Genomic DNA, 24,503 nt, shown 5'->3' with positions numbered 1-24,503 from the left:
CCATTTTTAGGCAAAATGTTTCCAGCATTAAGGAGACAAATAGTTATCTTGTATTTGTAGGAACAGCCCTTTTGTTAAAATAGAATCCTTTATCAGTTTTTTTTTGCATGAGGAGAATATACTGTTAACTCAGACTTTGATGATAGTGTAGAAACTAATAATGGCACCGACTAGATAAAAGAATGGAATGTTAAATGTGTGTGTGGGGGGGTGTATTCTTTAGTTTGTGCACTTTAAAAGTCCACAGACTCCTTTGACTGGCAGCTGGATTGAAACAGCAGAGCCCCTTTGATTTCTCAAACGTATTCTTTAGAGCAAGATTCTGACCTGTGAGTGGCATTTCACCAGTCTTTTCTAAATGGCACATTGCAGTTTCTTTTTTTAAAACAAAAAAACTGCTGAAAAGAAGTACACCAATATAGGAAAATAACCCAAGTTGGAGATCTGTGTGATGAGGCTTGTCAGCTGTAACACATACTGTAAAGGAAGAGAAAATAGTTTGCATCCTTTGGCTTTTTGTTCTTTTTTTTTTTTAAAGAAAACAACAACAACCCAAAAGCAGCTGTGGGGGATGCAAATTAGACTGATGCAGTGGCCCTGAGGAAGGGAATATTTAAATTGCCACACCCCCCCCCCCCCCCGGCTATTTCTCCTAAAACAAAGTTGTCTCACTCTTTCAAAAACAAGGTACCGGTAGGTTTTTCAGGGAATGGCAACTCAAGGCATCCCAGTAGTTACTGCACCAGGGATAGCTCCAAATGAACAACAACAACTTGCGCCAACAAAGGCTGGAAGTGAACTGAGGTCTTATGAGTCCACTTCTTCCAGGCTCCATCCTTTAGGCCTGAAGACTGTGGCTCTTAAAGGGCCAACTCTCTGTGTCTGTACTGTAACCTCCTGAGTAGTGCCCTGTTGAACAGCTATGCTACTGTGAGAAGCACTCAATTCCCCTGGCAAGTCAAAACTGGGGGACAGCCCCTGTGAGGGTCCCCACTCAGGCTCAGGCTCCGATCCACCAGCGTCAGCAGCCTTCTCGAATTCCTCAGCTAGCAGAACAGCAGACCTGGGCTCATCCAGCTCTTCCTCTGCTGAGCTCAAGCCTGCAGCCATGACAGTCATGTGTGACAAATGCATATCTTAACATGTAGGTGCCTTTCCCTCCTTCCCATAGATTTTTTGCTATCGTCATCCACAAGTTCCTGCTCATGATGATTAAAGAATGTGGGGGTCAAAAACTATTCCTCAGGCACTTTGAGAACGACCACTTCAAGATAAGCACAGGCCCCTGCTGCTGCTGTTGCCTTTGCCTGCCACATATACGCATCAATAGGTGAGTTGGAAAGGCTTTGGTATAATCAAAGTGTTGTTATCATTAAAGGGAAAGGGCGTGGTTTAAAGTCAGCACATTCACATCAGTTTTGTTACACTGACATACCACCTTCCTTCCATTCTGGAACCCAAGGTAGCATACCCCACTGGGCAGTGTTTTGGTTTCGATCATATACTTAAAGGAAGCTCAAATCCAAATATACCTGCATATCTGGACCGAGTGCTGCCTTGGAATTCTTCTAGGATGCAGAGATTGGACTGCCATCTTTTTACAGATGCTCTAGCTCTGGATTCTCTACACTGAGCATGGGTTTGGAGTAGATGGACTGCAAGATCCACTCTGTTGGTCCTAAAACAAGAACAGACGTTTGCAATAAGTTAGTTGAACCAGTGGGGGGCAATAGACAGAAGGGCAACCTATCCTCCCCTCACTGATTACTTCTGTTTCCTCTCCATGTTTTTAGTCAGCATGAGTTAACATGTGACCGTGCTAACTTATTGACTCCATATGGGCCACATGCAAAACCTTTGCTTAGAATGGAGGATCTAGACTGAAAAAAGATGTGGGAAGTAGGTGGAAAGTCAGCTTCAGTCCAAGGGCGGCATTCCCTTCTGGGCAACCTTCTGAGGGCCACATGCCAGCGGTGGGTGGAGCCAGAGTCAAATGTGGCCGTGGCAATTAATTGTACCTTTGTACAGCAGGCTAGTTTCTGCACACACACACCCATCCTTCTCTATCCTCCACCCATCAGAGTTCAAGAACGCATCAGAGTTCAAGAACACATTTCAGTGAGGCAGAAACACCCAGGGTGTGATGCGGGGCCAGTGAGCGGGGTGGCCAGGGAAGAGTTCTTAGCACTAGGTAGAAAGAACTGGAGGGCCACATTTAGGCCCCAAGGCCTGAGGTTCCCCATCCCTCTTTTAGAACCACTTCCTTGCTCTGATTCACTGTCTTTGCGCCACAGAATTATTAAAATATGAATAATCCATGGGAGATTTGATGACAGAAACCATATGTAACGCTAAAATTCGGTGCTCCGCTCTACAGTATTGTTGTGGCACCCCTTGCAGTGCAGCACCCAGTGTGGCCAAACTGGTTACACTACCCTAAAACCATCTCTGAGGTAGCTGGGTATGTTTAGCCTAGAGGAGACTGAGAAGAGATATGATAGCCTTCTCCAAATAACTAAACAGCTGTCAAATGGGGAATGGAGCATGCTTGTTTTCTCCTGCTCCAGAGGGTAGGATGAGAATCAATGGCTTCAAGTTACAAGAAAGGAGATTCAGACTAAACATTCTGATTGCAAGAACTTTCTGACAGTATGAGCTGTTTGACAATGGAACAGACTCCCACAAGAGGTGGTGGACTCTCCTTCCTTGGAGGTTTTTAGGCAGAGGTTGGCTGGCCATCTGTCATGCATGATCTAGTTGAGATTCCTGCATTGCAGGGATTGGATTAGATGAGATTCGGGGCCCCTTCCAACTCTGCAATTCTATGATTCTATTTATTATTTGGTCCTTAGATTGACAGAGGGTAGAGATATCACTGAAGCTTGCATGTTCTCAGACAGTTCCTTTGCTTCTTCAAGAAAGCAAAAAGAGGTGATCTGCCAGCTCATTTGTACACTCGTTTGTACTGTTTATAGTTCTGTAATTATTTGCAGGAGTAAAATTGCCACTATAATTATATCATTATTATGCAATTATGGCTGTATTAATTGAGCAATTATATTAAGCCAAAGTTCATTAATATAGCACAGAGTACATTAAATAGCAGCTTGCCTTCATTAATGAGAGTGTCTGAGGTGGAAAGAGAAGGAGGTTGGATATCTGAATAAAGAGAGGAAGGAAAGAAAGATGTAATGGGGGGGGGGTTGGCGTTGGGTAGGGATATTTACTACTCAGATTGTCCAAGGCAAAAGCCCAATACGTGTCAGTGGATCAAGATTACCACCTCAATCTCCTCTGAGATTATGAATTTGTCCTTCCCCCCTTTTTTTTATTTGGCAGGCGAACACTATTTTTACTGAAGCTGGGGACTTTCCAGTTTGCATTCCTCCGCCCTGTGCTAATGTTTCTATCAATAGTACTTTGGACCAATGGAAACTACAGTCCCTCTGATGTAAGCAAAGTTTTGAAGAATTTATTGAAACTTAATAAAGGATGATAAGAAATACCTGTACACCTAAAACTGTTTTGAACTAAAAAGTACCAGTCAGAATGTACTGTAGGCATAAATCACCATGGTCTTGCTATGCTATGACACAGAATACAAACATAGAATAAAAAGAACTAAAAAGCTGTAATAACAGTAGAAAACCAACTAAATATAGGTTTTTAAATAATTCAAAATAAATACCTAGGGTAGAGACCTTTCCATTCCACTGGAAAAGCTAATTGAAACAAACATGTCTTTAGCTGACCTGCTTAGTTACTGGCAGACGCATGGAACAGAGACAAACTACTGTAGGCAATGTTACATGTGTGATGGCATTTAATAGGGGGAAACCTCCGGGAGGCAAATGTGGCCCTCCTAGCTTCTCTCGCTGGCCCCTGGAACTCTCCTAAGTCACATCCCCTCTCCCAAGCCACACCCCTCACAGGCCTTGCTTGTGTTTTGGCTGGAATTGAACTCTGATGAAGCCTCTTGCTTGTCTGAACAGAGCACAGAGAGTGGTGCATGTGTAAAAACTACTTTACAACTACTTTGTATTTGTTGCCATAACCACCTTTGCCCCCAGCCCCAGTCCCACCCACCGCTCATATGTGAGCCCCAGAAGGTTGCTGGAAAAGGTTCCCTACTCCAGAAATAGGAGCAGGGAGGAGGGAATTGGTGTTGGGGAAAGACATGGAGATGAGTGGTTTTTTAACCTTCCCCAACAACTTGAATGTATTGATTTCAATAGGTCTGCTCTGAGGGTGGTGTGGATGCTTTTGGTGCTGCTGAGTGTGTATATGAGTTATACAAATAAGTTTGTTCTGGAAGCAGAAAAGGACCTGCTGTGGAATATAATCTGTGTATCTGTTCAATGTACCTTTTCAGTTATCTCCCAACGGAGCTGCCATATGGATTAACTGCTTCATAGGTGTCCTTACTATCATTGCCCTGTGGCCAATCGGAATCATGTTCCAACGAGTCCGCGCTCTCCTTAACTGCAAGAAGATTATCCCTAAATTTGCACTTTATCAGGTGAGATAGTTAAGACTACATTGCAGGCCTTCATTTGAAATGCTTCTGGAAGACAGCTCTATAGTCAGGTGCTGCAAACCTAAAAGAGGAATTCAAGATCAAAGACTTTATTACTTAAATCCTTTGAAGTATGAAAGGTCTTTGTAGCTAATTCCTATTTTGTGATAGCTTCTTTCAACGTTTTTGGGTGACAATGGAGAACTGAGCAATATTTAGAGTTTTCAGTCTTCCTAAAGTTTTGGGTGGTAAAAGTGCAGCGCACACAGAGTTCCTTTTCCCTGCATGGAAGGAAGTGGTGTAGAACAAAGACATATCCTGTGATACAAGACTAAAGCCCAGGGCGTACTTCTAAAGACCATGGTAGGTACTGGTAAAAATATGATTGTTTAAATGGTTTCAGAGCACCACAGTTTATTTTGTGCTGTTTCTCCTATATATGTCAAATTCAATTGAGTTATATGGGAACTACTCCCATGTCAGAGTCTGTAGGGATGCTAATTTGTCCCATTGATGGAACGTAAATTCAACTTAGTTGGACCCAACCCACAATTTCTTTTAATTGCCCCAATATGCAAAGGAGAGAGCTGGTGTAAAGGGGTGGACTGGGGAGAAGAATTTCAGAACCCTCCTGTACTATAATACTTTCTAGGTGACCTGGTTTTAAGGCAATCAGTATCTTACTTCCCAAGAATGTTGGAATGATAAATCAAGCAGTGGAAAAGCCGTGCATGCTGTCTTGAGCCACTAGGAAGAAGGACTGGCGAAGTGGGGGAATGCAGCCAATAAATAAAAAACCTCACTTCTCTTCATGCAAGTGTGCGCACGCGCGCGCACACACACACCAGTTTGGCTCCTGACAAACTGATCCATGCCCCATGGCTCTGATTCTGCTGGCTTTAAGCCTGGGCAGTCCATTGCTGAGTGTGCTCTCATAAGGGACTTTAGTTCTCCTTCTAGCCTACCCTGTTCCACTGCAAGGTGAGTACCATGGCAGTCAGCCATGCCTCCTCCTCCCAATAACATGGTGGACACAGGAGATGGCAGTTTCTGGGCTGCCTCTCAAGACAAATCTTTGAATCAAGTCCATAAAATTTGGTAAGTGCAAGTACGTTCTTCCCACCAAGGTGGAAGAAGTCTACACTGAGGGCATAATGCAGCTTTCTACAACCAGGTAGCCTCCAGATGTTTTGGTCCAACACATCTGGAAGACACCCTATTGGGGAATGCTGGAGAAACAACAAAACATTACATATAGGAATGTGCAACTTGCCCCTCTCTTGGGCCATCTATTCTCTAGTTCACCCTTCAGGATTCCTCTCCATGGGCACCATGTTCTTTCACCAGGAGAAAACATGCACTATGAGTATTCATCTTTCAACATCAGCCTAAATGCACGGCACCTTCCCCCTCATGCTACTTCCAAACAGTGAACCTTCTGTGGTATCATCCCCCTCATGGGGATTTACCTCTTTATTTTAATTCAAGGTGGAAAATGTATATAGTTTTCATTGAATCGCATTCACTCTGCACTAAAATGGGATTTTTTTTTAGCATGACAATTTTCTTTTTCTGTGTGTTTATGTAGTTTGCCCTCATTTTGAGTCAGCTCCAGGCAACCATCATCAACATATTGGCTATGGAAGGGGTAATTGCTTGTGTGCCTCCACTTTCTTCTTCAGCAAGAGGAGCATGTAAGTTGCTTGGATTTCAGTTTCTATGACAGGCTAAAGTGGGTTCACTTCTATATTCACTTATAATGTATTCCACCTCTGTAAATTATGTATTCCGCCTCTGCAGGGCCACTGTAAAAGTCCAACTGTCATTGAGATCATGACATCTGATGCTCCACGTAGCATTACCCATTCCAACAGTTGTCCACTACAAGAGTTTAATGAAAGCAAGTTTGAGCCCACCTTATTTTCATTCCTGGTCCTTAAACCTCTTGCTCTTTTGTTCCCTTTCGATTTGCCAGATATGGACCAACAGCTACTCATTATGGAAATGTTTCTCATCACTCTGATCTCACGAGTCGTCTACAGGAAAGGAAACGATGACCTGGAGCTTCCAGTGGTTTCAGACCAGGAAACTAAGGGAAACAAACAGAACAGCAGGATTAGTGTGGAGGGCAACATTTTTTAAAAGTAAGCACCAGTAATTTAAGGGCTGATCAGATATTAACTGGGACAGCCAAAATTCTGACCAATACATTTTCCATGGCAATGTAATATTGGCACTAGTGGAATAAATCCACATGAGCCAGGCATTCAGGGCTGGGAAGTGGGTGTCCAGAACTAAACTGATGCATTGCCCATTAGCTAAAGGAATCATCCAGTGATGCCATGTTATGCTTTGACATAATGAGGACTATTATAAGGAGAGCTCACAAGTGCCAACTTTAGTTAACTTTCCCATAATCATCTGATAGTGTAAAAAATAAAAAAAAGGTTGTGATAAGTGTAGCTATTACTCACGATGGTTAAAGCTAATTGAGCCTTAAAATGTAGAAAAGTAAAACAAAAATTGGACTGGAGAACAACTTATCTCCAAGTAGCATGGTTTAATTTTTACACAGGTGTCATAGAACAATGTAGCTTAATCTGCCGGAAAATTGTGCATTTTATGGAGCCTTGTTCCAAATTCCAAGCTGTTGCATTAGAAATAGGAAAAACAAAAACGTATTTCTGTTGCCTTTATGATGGGCAGAAGTAATGATTCAGATTATCTCAACAACTGTCATCCAAGTTTTACTACACACTGATCCAGTAGTTGTGCATTGCTGTGGTGGCGCACAGAATGGCATGCGACTAATATCGGATGCCGAAGCAGCACTAGGATGTAGCAGAGAATAGGCAAGAAAAAAAGAAGGGGCCAGGAGGTCAGCATCCCCTTCTTAGGTGCCGCGAATGCTATGAGGAGGAACAGGAGAGTAAGCCAAAGAGCTGAGAACAAGCAGAGTTGCCCTAGGACAAATATCAGTTTATTGAACTGTGCTTAGTATCTATATCCTTGAGTGTATAACAATACATTAAGAGAAAAACACATGCATCATAGTTTAAGTTCCTTTGTTCCTGGTTCCTTTTTGCCAGACAGTAACATGGGAAAACCAAAGGTCTCACAAATCCTAGGGTTTCAAGGAACATGCAAGGAGCAGAGAGTGTGCATGAGTGTGCTAGTTCTGGTTCCCCCATTTCCATGTTGCACTCTGCATCATCCAGGGTGACTGACTTTGCTAGGGAAGCCTACTCTACAGAGGGTGGTTTCTGTGCATTTTAACACCCTGGGAAATCAGGGTTATGAAATCCTGGTTTTCTTCCACATATAGAGGTGGTTTTCCTGCTGGAGACAGGTGCTGATGATGGAGGGCAGAGCCTGTGTGCTTATGCAGCCGCACCACCCCACACATGTTGCTTTAAGTGCTATTCTGAATACCGTCTTGTAATTTAACTCCCGGGCTCAAGAGGCAAGATCTGATTTATACATACAATCACTGACGAGGTAGCTACTTGAAAATGCAACCTCTCATGCAAGGGACCTGTGTGAAAAAGGTCATTGCATCGTTCTGGCAAGTCTTCCAGACCTTGTTAAATCATAGTTTCCCATTATATCTGATCCAGGTCTAATCTCATGGGTCAAAACCAAGAACTGTGATTAAACTGTGTCTTAATAAACCCTATAAATGTTCCATTAGATTCACTGGCTTATGAGATTATTCTATTTATTGGCAAATTTCTATATACCTCCAACATCTCCCATCTTTGGAAGAACTGTACGGTTCCCGTTGTCTTAGGAAAGCAAACAACATCCTGCAGGATTCATCTCACCCGGGACACAGTCTGTTTGCACTACTGCCTTCTGGCAGGAGATATAGAAACATCAAGTCAAGGACAAATAGACTGAAAAACAGTTTCTATCCAAGAGCTGTGGCCTTTTTGAATGCTGTAACTCGATAGTGTGACCTGGGAGTTTGATGGGTGTTGGTGTGGGTGTGGTTGGAATGTGGTTTGTTTGGTTGTTGTTGTTGTTTTGCTTTTGTTGTTTTTAAGGGATGGCATCCAATTTCGTTGCACTTGTGCAATGTTGCACTTGTGTAATGACAATAAAGAATCTATCTATCTATCTAACATGTCATGGCAGTGAACAGCATAAAATTAACAATAAAATGTCATTCATAAAACAAGTAGAAAAGACTTTTACATCCTGCTCCTTTAATCCATAACCGTTGGTCATACTGGTTAGAACAGCTGGAAGTTGTATTCTAGCAACATCTGGGTGGGAGGTGCACAAGGTTCCCACTCCTGATGAGGGAGAATGAATAAAGATGAAGTAGAACCATCCCTGTTCTTCATCTAACAAATATGGGTTATTGGACTGTGCCCACTCTAGGCCAAAGCCTGCCACTTATTTTCAAGAATCTAACACACAGCACTGGCTGTTCTCTTAAATTAGGCTTACAAAGAAATCCTATGCACACTTATTTGGTAGCGGGCCCCTTTGGGACTTTCTTCTGCATAAACATGCATAAGATTGGATGGTTAAAGAATCACATGGGGGGCCAGATGTGAGAGAGAAAACAGATCCTACATCTTTAACGGTTGTGTAGAAATCCGAATGCCAGCAGGTTTAGTTTGCCATGCAAGTTACACTTGCTGAAATTCACACAACTCTTCAAAGTGCAGGAGTCCCTTCCTCTCTTCCTCTTGCTAGGTAGACACTATAGTTTTTTAGAGATATTGGTGTTAGGATAGAACTAGTGTTGACTGGTGGATTGAAACACATTTTTTCTGTCCCACACAGGCTTTTTCTTTTCTTTTTCTTTTTCTTTTGTAGCGCTTGAAATGCCTGTAAAAACTGTATGACCAGCTACTGTTAGTGGGACTCACTTCTCCCCCCAAAAAAGAATATCTGCAGCCACAGTCAACTGTACTTCTGTTACAGGGAAGGGCGAGAAACTTGGGTCAGTTTGCATTTTAATGCAAATCTACCTACACACAGTTAGTTTTCAAAATCCATACTTTCCAAATTATGCAATGCAGTTCTCCAACCAAAGAATGTGTATATTAGAGGAAGGTGTGCATAACAATGTATGTATTAGTGGGAAAAAAAGCATTGAAAGTGCTTCCAGTTGGGAAAATTGCGTCCAAATGTGTATATTAAGGGAAATACACCTTAAAATGCTGGTAATTTTTGGTGATGACTTTTATATATTTTTAAGACAGAAACTGATACAAAAATGTGGTGAACTGAATTTCAGACTGTGAAAATGAGAAACAGAGAGAAAGTGAGACTGGCAGATCCATCCATCCTCATTCTGTTCTATCATCTTCAGGTCTGAAGAATGAGCAACTATACACCTCCTTTTAGAATCACAGTCTTGGCTGCTTCATAATAGCACTGGAGGAATAGAAGTATTGAGTATTGAGTTTTTCTGCAGCCGGATCCTAAGTATGTATACTCAGAAATAGGTCCTGTTAAATTCAGTGGCACTTACTCCCAAGTAAGTGTGCGTAAGATTACAACCTTGATCGCCTCCCCTCACTTTTTGGCTGAAATCACTTAGATGAATATTTGATCTCTTCCACATAACCCTATCACATTCAGCCAGCAAAGGGAGTGAGCTAATTGTTAAATTCAGTTCAACAAGTTCCTCATTAAGAACAAATTACCCGAGTTTGAAATCTGCTAATTTTCCAATCAGGGTGAGTGTTTGCACTTGTGATTTGGAAATAATTACCACAATGTATAACATCTGAACCTATGTGGAGCCTAATGAGAGAGGGATTCATTTCTTTGGGATTAGAAAAAGAGCTGAAGTGATTTAGGTTGCTGTATAGCTTCTTTCATGAAATACACATGTGAGCCTCTCGTATGCTCAAGAACTTTCAGAGACTGTCCCAGTGATTGCTTCAACTTACCTTGATTCTGTATTTAGCTCTGTTCCCATACTAAAATGACTGATTTCAAGAAGGTGCTAAAATGTTAAAAAGCATTCAAGATATTCAGGCCTGTTTTAGCTACTCTATCTGGTTTGCGTCATTGCGATTCCAAATATGGAGATGCTCATTTGTATTATACCTATAATGCAAATGAGACTGCATGCACTTCCTTTACAGGAAACAAACATTTGTTATGCTCTTAGTTTCAATCACAGATTTTTATGAGTGCAAACCAGGGCACTGTATATATGAAACCCAAGCCACAGCATGGTAATAGGTTGATGGTACCAGTGCTGCTGGCGCTGTGGGTTAAACCACAGAGCCTGGGACTTGCCAATCAGAAGGTCAGTGGTTCGAATCCCCGCAACAGAGTGAGCTCCCATTTCTTGGTCCCTGCTCCTGCCAAGTGCAAGTAGATAAATAGGGATCGCTCCGGTGGGAAGGTAAACGGCGTTTCTGTGCACTGCTCTGGTTCACCAGAAGCAGCTTAGTCATGCTGGCCACATGACCCGGAAGCTGTACGCCAGCTCCCTCGGCCAATAAAGCAAGATGAGTGCTGCAACCCTAGAGTCGGCCACGACTGGACCTAATGGCCAGGGTTCCCTTTACTTTTTACCAGTGCTGCTATTAGGTAATTTTAGACTCTGGACTTTATGGTGTCGTAGGGGGAGGTCACTCTTACATGGCGATGTGTATTACTTCACTTAGTTGCCTCTGAGGCTCCCTGCAAGGCTCCCCCCAAAGTTGATGGACACTTTCAAATGGTGTGCAAGTGCCGCATCATGTGATTATGTGGGGTGGAGCTTAGCTGCCCCCCCCCCATTTTATTCACGTTGACATCCCTGCTTAATAGCATTACTGGTAATTTATAGTCTTCCAAGGAGCTGCGTAGAGAAAAAAACTGCAAGGTGCAGGTTTGGCTCCCCACACCCCCAGCCACCCAAATTCTCCACCACGGCATAGTGATGTACTGCTGAGCTGGTGTAGGAAGGCTCATGCCTTTGCCCCAGCTTAACGACTTCGGGAAACACGTGGCTGTGTCACTGTGGACAAAGAGGCTGCTGGACTGGATGGACCTTTGGTCTGGTCCAGCTTCAAGACTCTTCTTGTGTTCACAGAGTGTAACATAAATAAATGCAGAGAAACGTTGCGACCGTTATACAGCCATTCTGTTGGGATACTGCCAGGGAGACAAAGTCCATCACGACCCCACGTCGTCTCCGTTGCGATCCATCGACCTCCCGTAGACACGCAGTATCATTCAATTAGCGACACGAGCTTCCAGAAATAGCTTGCCACATTCCAGAGCTGGTGCACGCTCTTATCAGCAGAATTCACACAGCGAAAGATGCACGCAGGAGAGCATTATTTACAAGTTTATTCAGCGTTGGTCAGATCAAAGAAAACATGACTGCCTGCTTCTGTGTCTCAGGCACAGAGAGAGAAACGAAAGCAATAGATAAAACATAAACTTCCTGTGAACAGGAAATACGCAGACTCTGTGACTCACATAGCCTGCTCCCTTTTAAGGTGGAACGGAAATATCCTAACACATTCAAGGTAACAAACTTATTGCTGAGGGGAAAAGCTACCATTGCCTGAAGCTCCTTTCTAAAACAGAAGCTAGGCTTGGGCAGTTTCTTTCCTGTTGCAATGCTAGTACCCACTGAATGAGGATCAATGCCAGCAATCTGTCTCCCGATGTCATACCAAGATCCAAACATCAGCAGTGCAGTTAGATAATTTTTGACTCTGGACTTAATTACCTGGGGTGGGGGGCTCTTTAGATAGTAATGTATATTGTCTCACTTACTTCAAAATATGCTGCGTTTGGAGGTCCTCTTGCTCATTCTGCTGCGTGTGGCCCAGGATGTTGATCCTAAAGTTCTTCCTCCTGATGGTACCATGGCCAAGCATTCATCTAGAGATTAAAGAGGGCAAGGGCAAAGTAATTTTGGCATAACTAAAAGCTGGCAGTATTATTATTATTTATACCATGGCATATGAAAAAAACAGCCTTTAACAGGGTTGGGAGCATTATCATTACTGACCTCATATCAGAATTTTCAGGGAATTTAAAACCTAGCAAATTTGTGTTGTACCTGATGGACCGTTTATAGTCAGGCTGACAGAAACAGTGTTGTGGTTTCATGAAAAGAGTTTGTTCTACTCAACACGGCACTGCGATTGCGCAATTGCCACGGAAATGCCGGGATGTATTTCTGCAAACCTACCAGTGTGCCCAGTGTGTGAATTTCAGAAAAAGGAACACATTTCCTAAAAGTTCATCTCCTTCTCTAGTCTTGCCCCTTATCATAAGTGGCAGACAATTACTTGGTAAAAAGGAAAATGTCAGATGTAATATTTTTATTATATTTAAATTAATTATCAATCTAATATTTTAAAATAAGACATGATACACAGGTGGAATTTTGGTGTGGGCTGAGGTGGTAAAGATAATAGCTGATATTTACTATCTCCTTTTTTGTGATTTGTAATAAATCCTATAAACTAAATGAAGTTAGGTTTGATTGTTTTTTAACCACATTATAAAATACAGTAGTTTGGATCCAAAGATCTTCTGATAGAAGCAGCTTCCTTCCGTCGAAGTTCTCCTTCGCTGGATGGAGGAGGATTCCTTCTCTCAAAGGAAAGGAACCTTTGGCTCCAGACCAATGGGCGATCTTTGTTCTATAGAACGCGACCGATCACAGCTATGCTTTGTACCAAACAAAGAGATGAGACGCCTGTGAAGCTGAGCCTTGATAATTTTGTCGTGCTGATTGTAAATGGAATATCAATATCATAGGGAAGACAATTACCAATCGTACACGTGCAGGCCTGTCAAGCAGCAATAGTGCTGTACGAGCGGCAACTCTGAGCTAGCCTATATAGTCATGGAGATTTCTCTTGCAATTTCCTCCGACCCTCAGTTTTCCTCACTCATTATCTCTGGATTGTTTGTTGCTCCTTGGATTCAGCATTCCAGTTCCATTATCTTTTGTCTATTGCCCTGTTACCATGAGCCTACCTGCTGTTGTCAATGGCACTAGCAGCCACTACCCCTGTACTATGTACAATAGAAATCTTTCATATGTGATTTGGTTGCTCTGGATACAGGCAGTTTGCTATGTGCTGGGTCCTTTAGAGCAATAAATTAAAGTGCTTCTTTGCAACCTTTTCCCTTTCCTATTTTTTTGAGAAGAGTAAACATTCTCTCCATGGCTTTATATGGACAATCCAGCTTCAGCAAACCCCCTGCACCGGCTATATAGATACAGATTACAAATATAAGCTTCACAGATGAATGAGCTGCAATACAATTCCAGGGGCAAGGAGGGCTTCTTACTCCTTTTCATCCAGAGGGGAAGATTTGGGCGCAACAGGTGAGGAGAACCAATGGCAATTATCCTCAAGAGACAATTCAGAATTCTGTGATTAATGAGCCCAGCCCATTTCCTGTCGAATGCATATTCATATTGCAGAGACGCATATTGAATATACAGTCCAGTCCTATGGATGTCTACTCAGAAATTAGCCCTGCTGTGTCATTGTAACAGCAGTCTGTGCTGCAGTTCTGCCTTCTCAGAGCTGATAAGAACTGCAGTTTGTGACAATGGAGACAGAAGGTTGGTTTCAGGTCTTCTTCTTGACCGTTCAGGGCATTCTGAAGTTTAGTCTGGAGATGCAAGAACATAAGAAGAACCGTCTGGGTCAGATAAAAGGCCCATCTAGCTCAGCATCCCATGCTCGCAGTGGCCAACCAGATGCCCAATCATTTCTGTACTGTATCTCTGGCAGAGCCAGTCCAATAGTTTTGGTACCTGTAAAGGTAAAGGACCCCTGACAGTTACGTCCAGTCTTAGCCGACTCTGGGGTTGTGGCGCTCATCTCACTTTATTGGCCGAGGGAGCCGGTGTACAGCTTCCGGGTCATGTGGCCAGCATGACTAAGCCGCCTCTGGAGAACCAGAGCAGTGCACTGAAATGCTGTTTACCTTCCCCCTGGAGCGGTACCTATTTATCTACTTGCACTTTGATGTGTTTTTGAACTGCTAGGTGGGCAGGAGCAGGGACCGAGCAACGGGAGCTCACCCCGTCGTGGGGATTCGAACCGCCGACCTTCTGATCGGCAAGTCCTAGACTCTGTGGTTTAACCCACAGCACCACCCGCGTCCCTTTTGGTACCTGAGCCAGACCCTAAAACAGTGCCCCCCCCCCGCCACTTGCTAGCAAAGGAGGGCTTAGGGAAGGTCTACGCTAGGAACAAGCAGGGAAAGAAAGATTGAAATCAGGATCTGCTGACCCGGTGGACCCTGCTGCCTGAGGTGGTCACCTCACCTTGCCTCATGGGTGAGCTGGCCCTGATCTCTGGTCTAAGACCAACAGCTTTTCTTAACTACAGGAGAAATTAATGTAGTTCCTGCGGCAAAATAAATGGTCACTAGATGGCACACTAAATTCACCGTTATGGATTTCCTGCCTGCTCAGTGTTTCATCTGTTAATAAGGTTTAAAGGCAGAAAGGGGAAGGAAATGAACAGGCTTTATTCTTCGTTTTGCTTTAACTGATCGTTTGATGGTTTCTGATCAATACACAGTTTTATTAATCCTGGATGTGGGAAATCAACTGCTACCCCTGTTTAAGATTTTTCAACAATTCGTTTTCAGTGCTGTCTGGCTCAGAAGAAAGTCTCATTCTTTACAACAGGGTTCCCTACCAACTAAGCATGGATAGGATTGCAACCTTTGTTGCTTTTTATATTGTAGGGCAGTTTGTAACTGTGGCTTAAGGACTCTCTGAATCAGTGGCAGGTCCAAATCTTCCCACTTGGTACTATAGAATCCGTTTGACTCACTTTTGGACTACAGAATAAGATATAGCATGAAAATCCCACCCCTTTATGGGTTGGGATGTAAGTTTTGAGCAAAAATCAAAACAAAATCTAACTCAAGTTTTGTAGAATGAGGAAAAGACACCCACACACTCATAAAGATTCCAGAAGAAAAAGATTAGCGAAGTTGTTTTTCCCCATAAAAAGTCTGTGTCTAATATGTCACATTAAATGATTTTCTATCTTATAACAAAATTTTGCAGAGAAGACATAATAATCTTAGTCTTCAGAAGTTCACAATACTAACTTATTTCAAATCAAATTAATACATGCCAAATATGAAAATACAGCACATACAACTTATAATCAACATCTTATAAAAATTTGTGTAAACCTCAAAAATGTTAATATTAAAACCATAGCTGCTTGGAACACAATAGTATAGGACATCACACTATTGGGAAAATTGGCATTTAAATTATAAGAGTACTCAGAGGCCAATGTGAAAAAACACACATTTATTTGGATGCGATTTATTTTGGTACAATTTTGTAACTTACGTTAATATTCAGGGACAATGGAGCTTTCCACCTCCAGCTTTTTAATGCATCTAGTTGATGTGAGTTTCTTAAATTCTTGTTTTCCTTTGGTCATTTCTCTTCCTTGTGTGGTTCTACATCCTGGAACTGTACTATGAAACAGAAAAAATATTTAATTTTGTTAGAGACATTTTAATTATCATACATCTGAAATGATTTCCAAAAGATAAATTCTTACTTTAAATCTGCACTGCAATTGTTTTTCTTTTATTATGTTAATATTTTTCAGTTCGTTTTTAGCACTCTATGTATTATGGACCTGATATAATATTATAACTCAATAAAAAGAATTAAACAATCCCCTTCCAAACCCACAGCTGCTTAATTAACTCTCTTCTTTATGCCTTAAAAAATAGTAACAGTAAAGAATCTTGGCAGATTTAAGGTGACAAAGCCCCTTCAAATTCATATTACAAAATGTGCATTTTAAAACAGTAGACAGCTATTATTACAACATGACTGTGAACATTTCCCCCGTCAACTCTTCTTTTCAGTTACAAAAAGAAATATGTAAAGCTCCAAGCTTTAAAGACGTATTAACAGTTAACTTAAATATGAAAGCATGTCTATCATGCAGCTTGACAATGCAATCCTACACATGTCTACTCAAAGGAAAGTCCCATCAAGATCAATTTGACTTAGTTCCAGGTAACTGAGTGTAGGATTGTAGCCTAAATTTGTTTGAGGCAGGCAATTGCCTCTGGTAAGGTATTTAACATACTAGGCATATGCAGTGCTTTTGTTAAACGGAAAAAGGGGCCAGTACTGCATACCTTTGAGTACCCACAGAAAAAGCACTGTATGTATGTGAATAAATTTGTTGCAATGCTAATATTGCATGACGTTTTTGTAGGTCATGGTCTTCACATCTGTTTTTTGGCCTGAAGCAACATAATGTATGTACCATTTAAATCCACATGGGGACAAAATCATCATCCCTTTGGAGGAAATGTGGGAAGGCTTCCTTTGCTATTTGTAAAAAGGTGTACAAGGAGCTGATCATAAAACAAGCCCTGAGCTAAGGGAGAAGACGAGAGAACACAGGGCAGAGATCCCCAACCTTTTGAGACTGGGAGCACATTTGGAAATCTAAGAAAGTGTTGTGGGAACCACAAAATGCCCATTTCATTGAAGACTGGCAATGCACTCAACTTCCCACAAAATATATAACAGGAAAATATATCTACATTCTCCCTTAAGGGAAATAAAACACAGCGTTTTATTTATGAGCCAGTGTGGTGTAGTGGTTAAGAGCGGTAGACTCGTAATCTGGACCGCGTCTCTGCTCCTCCACATGCAGCTGCTGGGTGACCTTGGGCCAGTCACACTTCTTTGAAGTCTCTCAGCCTCACTCACCTCACAGAGTGTTTGTAGTGGGGGAGGAAGGGAAAGGAGAATGTTAGCCGCTTTGAGACTCCTTTGGGTAGTGATAAAGCAGGATATCAAATCCAAACTTTTCTTCTTCTTCTTCTTATCAGTTTCCTAAATGAGCTTCTCAGAGACCCAGTAAGGCTTTTGCATCTCAGTTTCATCTGGTGGACCTCCAGCTTCTCATATACACAAATAACTAAATGTCTGTTTCATCATAGGACTTCCGGCATGGCTCTTTCCATTTTTATAAGTTCTGGGTTGCCTCTGGACTTCTTGACCAGTTGCCCTTAATAGAATTTCCACTCCATGTCTCCACTTTTTGCCACGTCTGTCTCCTGTCCCTTTGGTTTTTCTCCCCATACATGCCTCTGCCTTCTTCCAAGCAATTCAAAATGGCTGGCCATTCAAAAGCAAATAGCTTGGTGAGGGAGAGGCTTATTCTGGCATTAATAATAATGGGACTGTTTAATAAAGGGTGGCTCATCTGTGGCCCTCCAGATGTTGAGCTCCAATTCCCTTCTGTTACTGTCATCATGGCCAATTATCAGGGATGTTAATCTTCCTACTGATTGTAGAAGAACCTGTAACCTTTAAGGGGTTCCTCAGTAATTAAAAAACATCTGGAAGTCAGCTTGCCCAGCACTGCCACAGCTTCTTCAAGTCTGTGCACTAGTATAATCTTTGGTGGAACCCCAGGTTAGCATCCTACATCAGCTTGGCTCCAGTTGTAGACAAGAAATGACCACTTTTACAAAGAAACTGGTATCTCTCATGAGACAGAAAAAGAGGCAATATCAATGCCAGTGAGAGAGACAATGGGTAACATCAGTGGTGGCTGGTGCCATTGGGACTGGTAGGTTGGAAGGCAGGGAGACCAACAATGGATGTAGCCAGAGTCAATGACAGGTAGAGCCAGCTATTTCTAATTTTGTCCTTATTGAGTTTTACCAGAGGCAACACTGAGACTAAGGAATTAGGAGGATGCTGACATACAGTGACCCCCGCCCCCGACTGAAAGAAAGCGGGGTTGGCTGAGAGCACAAAGAGGTTGGTGGGGGTAGTGCCCCGTTTGCCCTAATGGAGCCACCTCCACCAGGTACAAAGTCAGATGTATATGGTCACTTCAGACATCACCTGTTTAGTGAGCATTCATTCTGATTTATTTGCAGGAAGGTATATGACGCTGTGTCAGGCCATTGTTGTATCACACTTCCCAGCACATTTTCTTAGCACTTTCCTTATCACAAAAAGGAAGTGGGTTTGCTGCACAAGAGTGTCAAATCAACTTTAATTGTACAACCTGAATGTGCCAGTATTGGATTGAGCCCCACCTGAAAGCAGGAAGAGTCCTTGCTGGTGTGGGAAAAGGTATAGCTGTATTCCAGTCCTTCATCTTTCCAGACTTGAGTACCACTTATCCAAACACAAGAACAGTAGGCAGAAAATGAGAGGCGTCTGGCAGTGGCCACCCTCCTAGCACACATGCAGAATAAGGAGAAGTTTATGCCTCTGTTTCCACCCCTTTGCAGTATTCACTATATTTTTCCTGTTTCCTTGCAAGGAGTACATCAACATGGTTGTGAGCATCATTTCCCCTCTCCTTAGTGTTGTACTTAATTTGGTCTTTACTGTGACAGTGGAAAAGCTATAAATAAACACAAGCTATCAGCCATTTGCGCTACTTTAGATTTGCTCATTTTCAAAGCAAACACCACATCTTCCCACCTTTAATCCTGTTTTGTTTGGAATAAAGAGACTTCTAAGCTTTCCTTAGCCTGAGAGGCAAAACGGTTTGAAGTTGTATGTCAGCTGGATGTTTCAGCTCGAAGTCTGGAGCACGGTGATTAAAAAACACTTCCATGTTGTGTAGCCATTGAAAAGATGGCAGGAGGTGCATTTAAATTATACTGCTTAAAGGCTCTGCAGCTCTTCTGCCTCTCCATAATGCTAATATTTATATTCCTGATGACTTTTCCCTTTTCTAGCAATTCAGTTCTTAGATAGAAATAATGCAAATCACTTAGCCAAATTATGCTTTTTAGTTAAGAAAGTGAAATAGGAAACAAAAGGGAGTGGACAGAGGTTGCTTTAATGTGGCAGGCTGAACAGTGAAGCTGTCTTCAGCAACTGAGGGTGAAATCTACAGGTGGCACGCAGCCAGCAGAGCTTCCAGCAAATAGTAGGGCATATATGACTTAAATAAAGGGGACTTTGGGGGATTGAGCTTCCACAGGATAGTTAGATAAATAACAAAAATATTCATCATTTTCATTTAGGGCAGACACAGTGTGATGGTCTCAATTATATCAAATTCGTTCAGAGCAAGAAAAAGGAAACTGGATGTGAACTTTCACCTTTGGTACTCTGTTTTCCTCCTGCTTCAAGACGAATAAATGTGCTAGTATTTGCATTGTGTGTGTGTCTGTCCAGAAAAGAGCAAAATTAAGGAACCTCACGCACTTTTAATAAATATTTGCATTTTGCTGCATATCCCAGAAGAGCTATATGCTCCTGACTTTACTAACTTGGCAGGAAGCCCCAGATCCATGGCAGAGTATCAGCAAATACTGTGTGTTTTTAAAGGTCACAGCTATCAGAAAAAAGGTTAAAGATAACATGCTAATCTGCTTTACATTGCAAGTTTCTGTATGTTTCAATGTGTTTTGTAATACAGAATGTAGAAATTAGACAAGAATAAAAATCCACCCTGATTGGGTAACTGGAAAGATATTTAGTTGGCGATAAAACAGATTTTAGATGCAAGCATTTGGAGGAGAAAAAGTCACTGGGTGTTAAGCAAGCCAAATGAATGAAAGTCATACCTAAATATGGATTTAGTAGCTCAAGAAATTCCATCAGATAATGGTATTCCAACTTCCTCCCCTCCTTAATCATTCATGCATTGTAAATATTTTATATCACCCTTCAATTACATTCCCGAGGTAGTTTGCAAAAAAGAACAGAACACTTGAAATGTAAATTTTATATCTATATATTTCTGTGCAAAGCAAGGGTAACTCTCTGTGTCTTTCACAGAGGTGAATCTAGGCTCCCTTGTGCCCTTAGCAAGGAGCTGTATGGATGCCCCCTTCCCATGTTTCTTGCGCTCCTCTGCAAAGGCATCCACAGGAGGCAGAATGGCATGTCTAGCCACCCAGAGCAGCAGAGGAGCAGCCTGCCCTGGGGAGCAAGTGCCAGGCAGACATGACTCCCCAAGCCAGAGTGGAGAGCCATGCTTTTTTTTGCACCCTCTTGGGCCTGTGCCCTTTGTGGGGGTCAACCTGGTCAACTCCTGGATACACCCTGTTATGTACTGAAGTTCTCACCCTGGGCCGGCAGGGGGATACCGTAGATAGTTTTCACTCAGGTCCACATATGCAAATAAGGGATTGAAAGTGACGTTCAGTGATTGGATAGTTACAGAAAGTGGTTACTGTTGCGTTCTAGTGGAGCTCTATATAAACAGGCTGGCTGAACCCTTCAGTTCAGTTCTGTTCTGGCATGTGAATAAACAAGAGCTGTTTGAAGAATCGCTGTGTCGTCTGATATGTTCACCCACAACTTAACACACCCCTGCTCTTTAAGAATCACCTCTCCATCAGAGAGAAGCCAGAAAGGCAAATAAGCTGAAACCATGCTGAATACACAGAAGGAATTGTCAGGAAGTGAAGAGAGATTTATCCTCATGTTTACTCGTCTTAAGAGCTATTTCCCTATTAAGAAAGGTCATCCTTCATACATGCTGGATCCGGAAAATCCCAGGATCATATCCTATTGGATATTCACATCACCTCAGTTGTGGGTAACTAAACTCCTCTCTCCCCCCCCATGCGAGAAAATTACTGTTTGCATGCTCTCTTGTTCATGCACGCGTGGACTGAAGTGCAAATTCATTCACTTTGAAAATCTCCTTTAGCATAAAAATTGGTTTGGGATAAAAGGCATTAAATCATAGAAAGAAATAGCATAAGTTTAGACTGGGGTTGTGGTTATTTGTACAACACAGAAACAACCAGCCTATGGAGTGCACTGAATGCACACTAAACTGCACTGTGTACACAGTCTTTAGTAACACAGTGAGGATGGTGGCAGTGTTACTTGTCCATAAATTACACAACCTGTACCTCTCAGCGGTCCTACACCTTGCAAGGAAGGCAAGAGTGTCTGCTCATTACATAAGCTAAAGCCATGAAGTCACACAAGCAGCATAAAATAGGTCATAAGATTACAATTGCATCTAAAAAGGCCAGAAATATGGATAGGCCTGGCACCGAAAGATCAATAGGATCCTACCATTAGAACAGAGTGAACACTTAGGGCATTGGGTGGAGGGTGGAAAGCGGTGGTGGGATGTTAGAGGTCAGCTCTCTCTGTGATGATGAAGGCTACTGTCCTGTCACCAGTGTTTAAATAAGATTCAACTGCCAATCATCTTTTGTATGTAGAATCTCTCCTGAGTCAGCAAACTGTATTGGGTCCAGACCAATCTCTTTGGGGGAAGTGTTCCATAACTGGGACGCCACTACTCAAAAGGCTTTCTAATAGCTACTCATAGATACTTGCCTCACCTCAGAGAGTAGTAGAAGTCTTCCAGTGAAGATTCCAGTTTACAAAAAAGAGGCACAGAAAGGTTCAGGAAACAACAGATCACTCAGTCTGACTTCGATACCAGGGGAGATACTAGAGCAAGGTTTCAGTTTGTAAGCATATTGATAACAATGCAGTGATTAGTAGAAGCCACCATAAAGGTAAAGGTAAAGGGACCCCTGACAGTTAAGTCCAGTTGTGAACAACTCTGGGGTTGCAGCACTCATTTTGCTTTAAAGGCTGAGGGAGCTGGCATTTGTCCGCTTCTGCAGACAGTTTTTTTGGGTTATGTGGCCAGCATGACTAAGCCGCTTTTGGCGAAACCAGAGCAGCGCTCAATAATAAAACCTGCCGGACTAATCATATCTCTTTCTGTGGGAATAATGTGGATGTAATTTATCTTAATTTTCATGATTTACCATAGATGATTGGCTAGAGGAGATCCTTGTCAACTTTGCAGATGACACAAAAAGAGGAGGGATGAGAATAAACTTCGAAAAGATATTGATAGAATGGGAAACTGGTCCAAAATCAACAAAACAAAATTCAACACATAACCTGGGATGAGGTGAGTTAGTTTATGTATAAAGTACAGACTTACAGGTAGGCCTAAAATGAGAAAGGTTTTTTTTTTTACTGTGTATTTATTATTATTTTAGCTGAAGTTTCTTCTCAGCAGCATCCTTCCTATCTTTCAAGCACCATAGGCAAAAGTATAAGTGATTGAAAACAGTGATGGGTTTTTAAGTTGGGGGAGCGTGAATGTTGGCATTGTCTCCTCTCTTCAGAAAATGGGCAAGAAGTGATCTCCTGGTGGCTCTTATACCTTTTGACCATCTATTGCTATAATCCAGCTGAAAAGAACTGTACTTTTCCTAGCAGTTTTTCTTAGAATATTGTTGAGAAAAATGAACACTGTGAAAATATAATTTGTAAGAGACAGATGCTCCAGATGGGCAACTGTATAATTCCCTGGTATCTTGTTTCTCTATCTCTTTTTCTGTAATTTTGTAAAATGCAGTTTCAAACTGTAATTCTTTCTTCTTGGTCTGACTCTACTCCTTACACACTCCACCCCCACCCCCAGGTTACTGGTCAGTATTGTTAACTTTTCAAATGTATTTTCTGTTCTCAATATTTGAGAGTCTGAACTTGACGATTCTCAAGGGGAATGACAATAATTCTAAGAACAACTTTTCATCAAGATGTTATGAACTAATGTTTTGACAAGAGCTGGAGTAAAATGTTCAGCACTTGCTCCTTGTTTTCTGATCTAACCTACAATTCAACCGCTTTGACATCACCCTAAAATTTATTACTCAAAGTTTATTACATCAAATGCCCACTGTCGGCTTGCAAGGCCACCAAGTGCTTTATTAGAAAGAAGAAAATGTTTTCTTAAGAGCTTACAGATGGCAAGCTGACATCCTGAATGTTTGGTTCAGAAAATAATTAAATAATCCTGATTATTTAACTACAAAAAGCATGACAAGAAACTTTGTGCCTACCTAGCATACATTTGTATATAAATTATCATAGTTATGAAATGCTGTGTTTGGGGGCACGAATAGCACAAGAATAACTCAATATATGCTGGAAAATCTGTATCACACAATAATTTTAACTCACCAATAACATGAACTAGGGACTGCAATCCTATGAAAACTGACTTGAAAATAACCCTCACTGAAATCAGTGAGATGAACTTATGAGTAACCATTTGAAACTGGGTTTTTCTTCTAATTTTTCTTTTTCAATAAAGCCATTCTGTGATTCCATTATGCCAGAGTGCCCTTGTGCAAGAGTAAATACCAGTGTAGTGTAAGCATGTTCTTAGCAACAGTTCAACAAGAGCCACAGAAGCATCAGTGAGCGATAGCTCTGCACAGAGCCTCTTCAGATTTTTATGGTGAAGCATATCATGGGCTAGGTCCAATAAGACTAGATGGGCTCCATTATGTGTCTCCCTCCCATCTGTTGGCAGGATGAGGGTGTAGTTCTTTGAAGAAGGAGACGTAGGTTCTTGTCCTGCCAATTCTTATTTTTCCACTCAAATTTATCATTGGTGGCATGACATCCAAAAGCTGTGCTCTGCTTGTGGAGGTAATCTCACCATCTCCCAGCAGTGGGACTTGCATTCAAATTACCTGCTTCCTACTGCACACTGGGCTCTCCTAGAACTACCAGGCATCTCACTGTGTGCAGTCTTGTGAGATTGCTGTTGGAGTTTATAGTCTTCTTTGTCCATCATAATATTATTATTATTATTATTATTATTATTATTATTATTATTAATTGAGTTTATATCCTACCCTTCCTCAAGGAGCCCAGGGCATCAAATGGATATACAATTTAAAAACAAAAACAAAGTAGAAACAGATCAAAACATTCCAAAAAACAATTACACTTAAAAACATACTTCATCCAGTGACCTGGAGTTTGCCAGAAACATTATTCATTGATTACTGAATATGACTCAGGACTGAACCTAAGCCCAAAGTGGCTTGGGAAACCCAGTCGGATGGGTGGGGTATAAGTAATAACTTTTTTATTATTATTAACCATTTTTTATTAAACTCTTCATCAGTCAAATTGGCAAACTGGTTCATTCCCATTGTGTAGGTGTGTTTCCCTTGCGCAGTTTCACGGTTGTGTTGCTCA

General features: G+C 41.8%; 1 protein-coding gene and 1 long non-coding RNA gene across 7 annotated transcripts in view; one reads left to right on the top strand and one right to left on the bottom strand.

Annotated features, from left to right (window-relative positions):
- Positions 1 to 23,473, top strand: part of LOC310677061 (organic solute transporter subunit alpha-like) — a 31,263-nt gene extending 7,790 nt beyond the window's left edge. The window contains exons 4-9 of one of the 5 annotated variants that reach the window (XM_083439358.1): positions 1,172 to 1,330; positions 3,340 to 3,451; positions 4,373 to 4,519; positions 6,105 to 6,210; positions 6,492 to 6,660; positions 22,267 to 23,473. In XM_083439358.1, the coding sequence (XP_083295484.1) occupies positions 1,172 to 1,330; positions 3,340 to 3,451; positions 4,373 to 4,519; positions 6,105 to 6,210; positions 6,492 to 6,658 (691 nt within the window). In that variant the 3' untranslated portion in view covers positions 6,659 to 6,660; positions 22,267 to 23,473. Of the gene's footprint in view, positions 1 to 1,171; positions 1,331 to 3,339; positions 3,452 to 4,372; positions 4,520 to 6,104; positions 6,211 to 6,491; positions 7,179 to 9,346; positions 11,617 to 22,266 lie in introns of those variants that run through there. The other 4 variants (XM_083439355.1, XM_083439356.1, XM_083439357.1 and 1 more) reach the window with 4 other exon arrangements.
- On the bottom strand, positions 288 to 23,596 carry LOC310677066. 2 transcript variants are annotated; one of them, XR_014510902.1, is made up of 7 exons: positions 23,472 to 23,596; positions 15,846 to 15,971; positions 13,802 to 14,131; positions 12,266 to 12,373; positions 6,433 to 6,605; positions 1,533 to 1,678; positions 288 to 477 (listed from the first exon to the last, which is right to left on the bottom strand). It is a non-coding gene; the product is annotated as an uncharacterized lncRNA (long non-coding RNA). The 2 variants fall into 2 exon arrangements; XR_014510903.1 differs by lacking the exon at positions 13,802 to 14,131.
- Between the last annotated feature and the right edge of the window lie 907 nt (positions 23,597 to 24,503).

The sequence above is a fragment of the Podarcis tiliguerta genome, assembly GCF_965153285.1.
Source record: "Podarcis tiliguerta genome assembly, chromosome: 4".
In the NCBI taxonomy this organism is placed as follows: Eukaryota; Metazoa; Chordata; class Lepidosauria; order Squamata; family Lacertidae; genus Podarcis; species Podarcis tiliguerta.
This window is presented reverse-complemented; position numbering and strand designations above follow the sequence as displayed.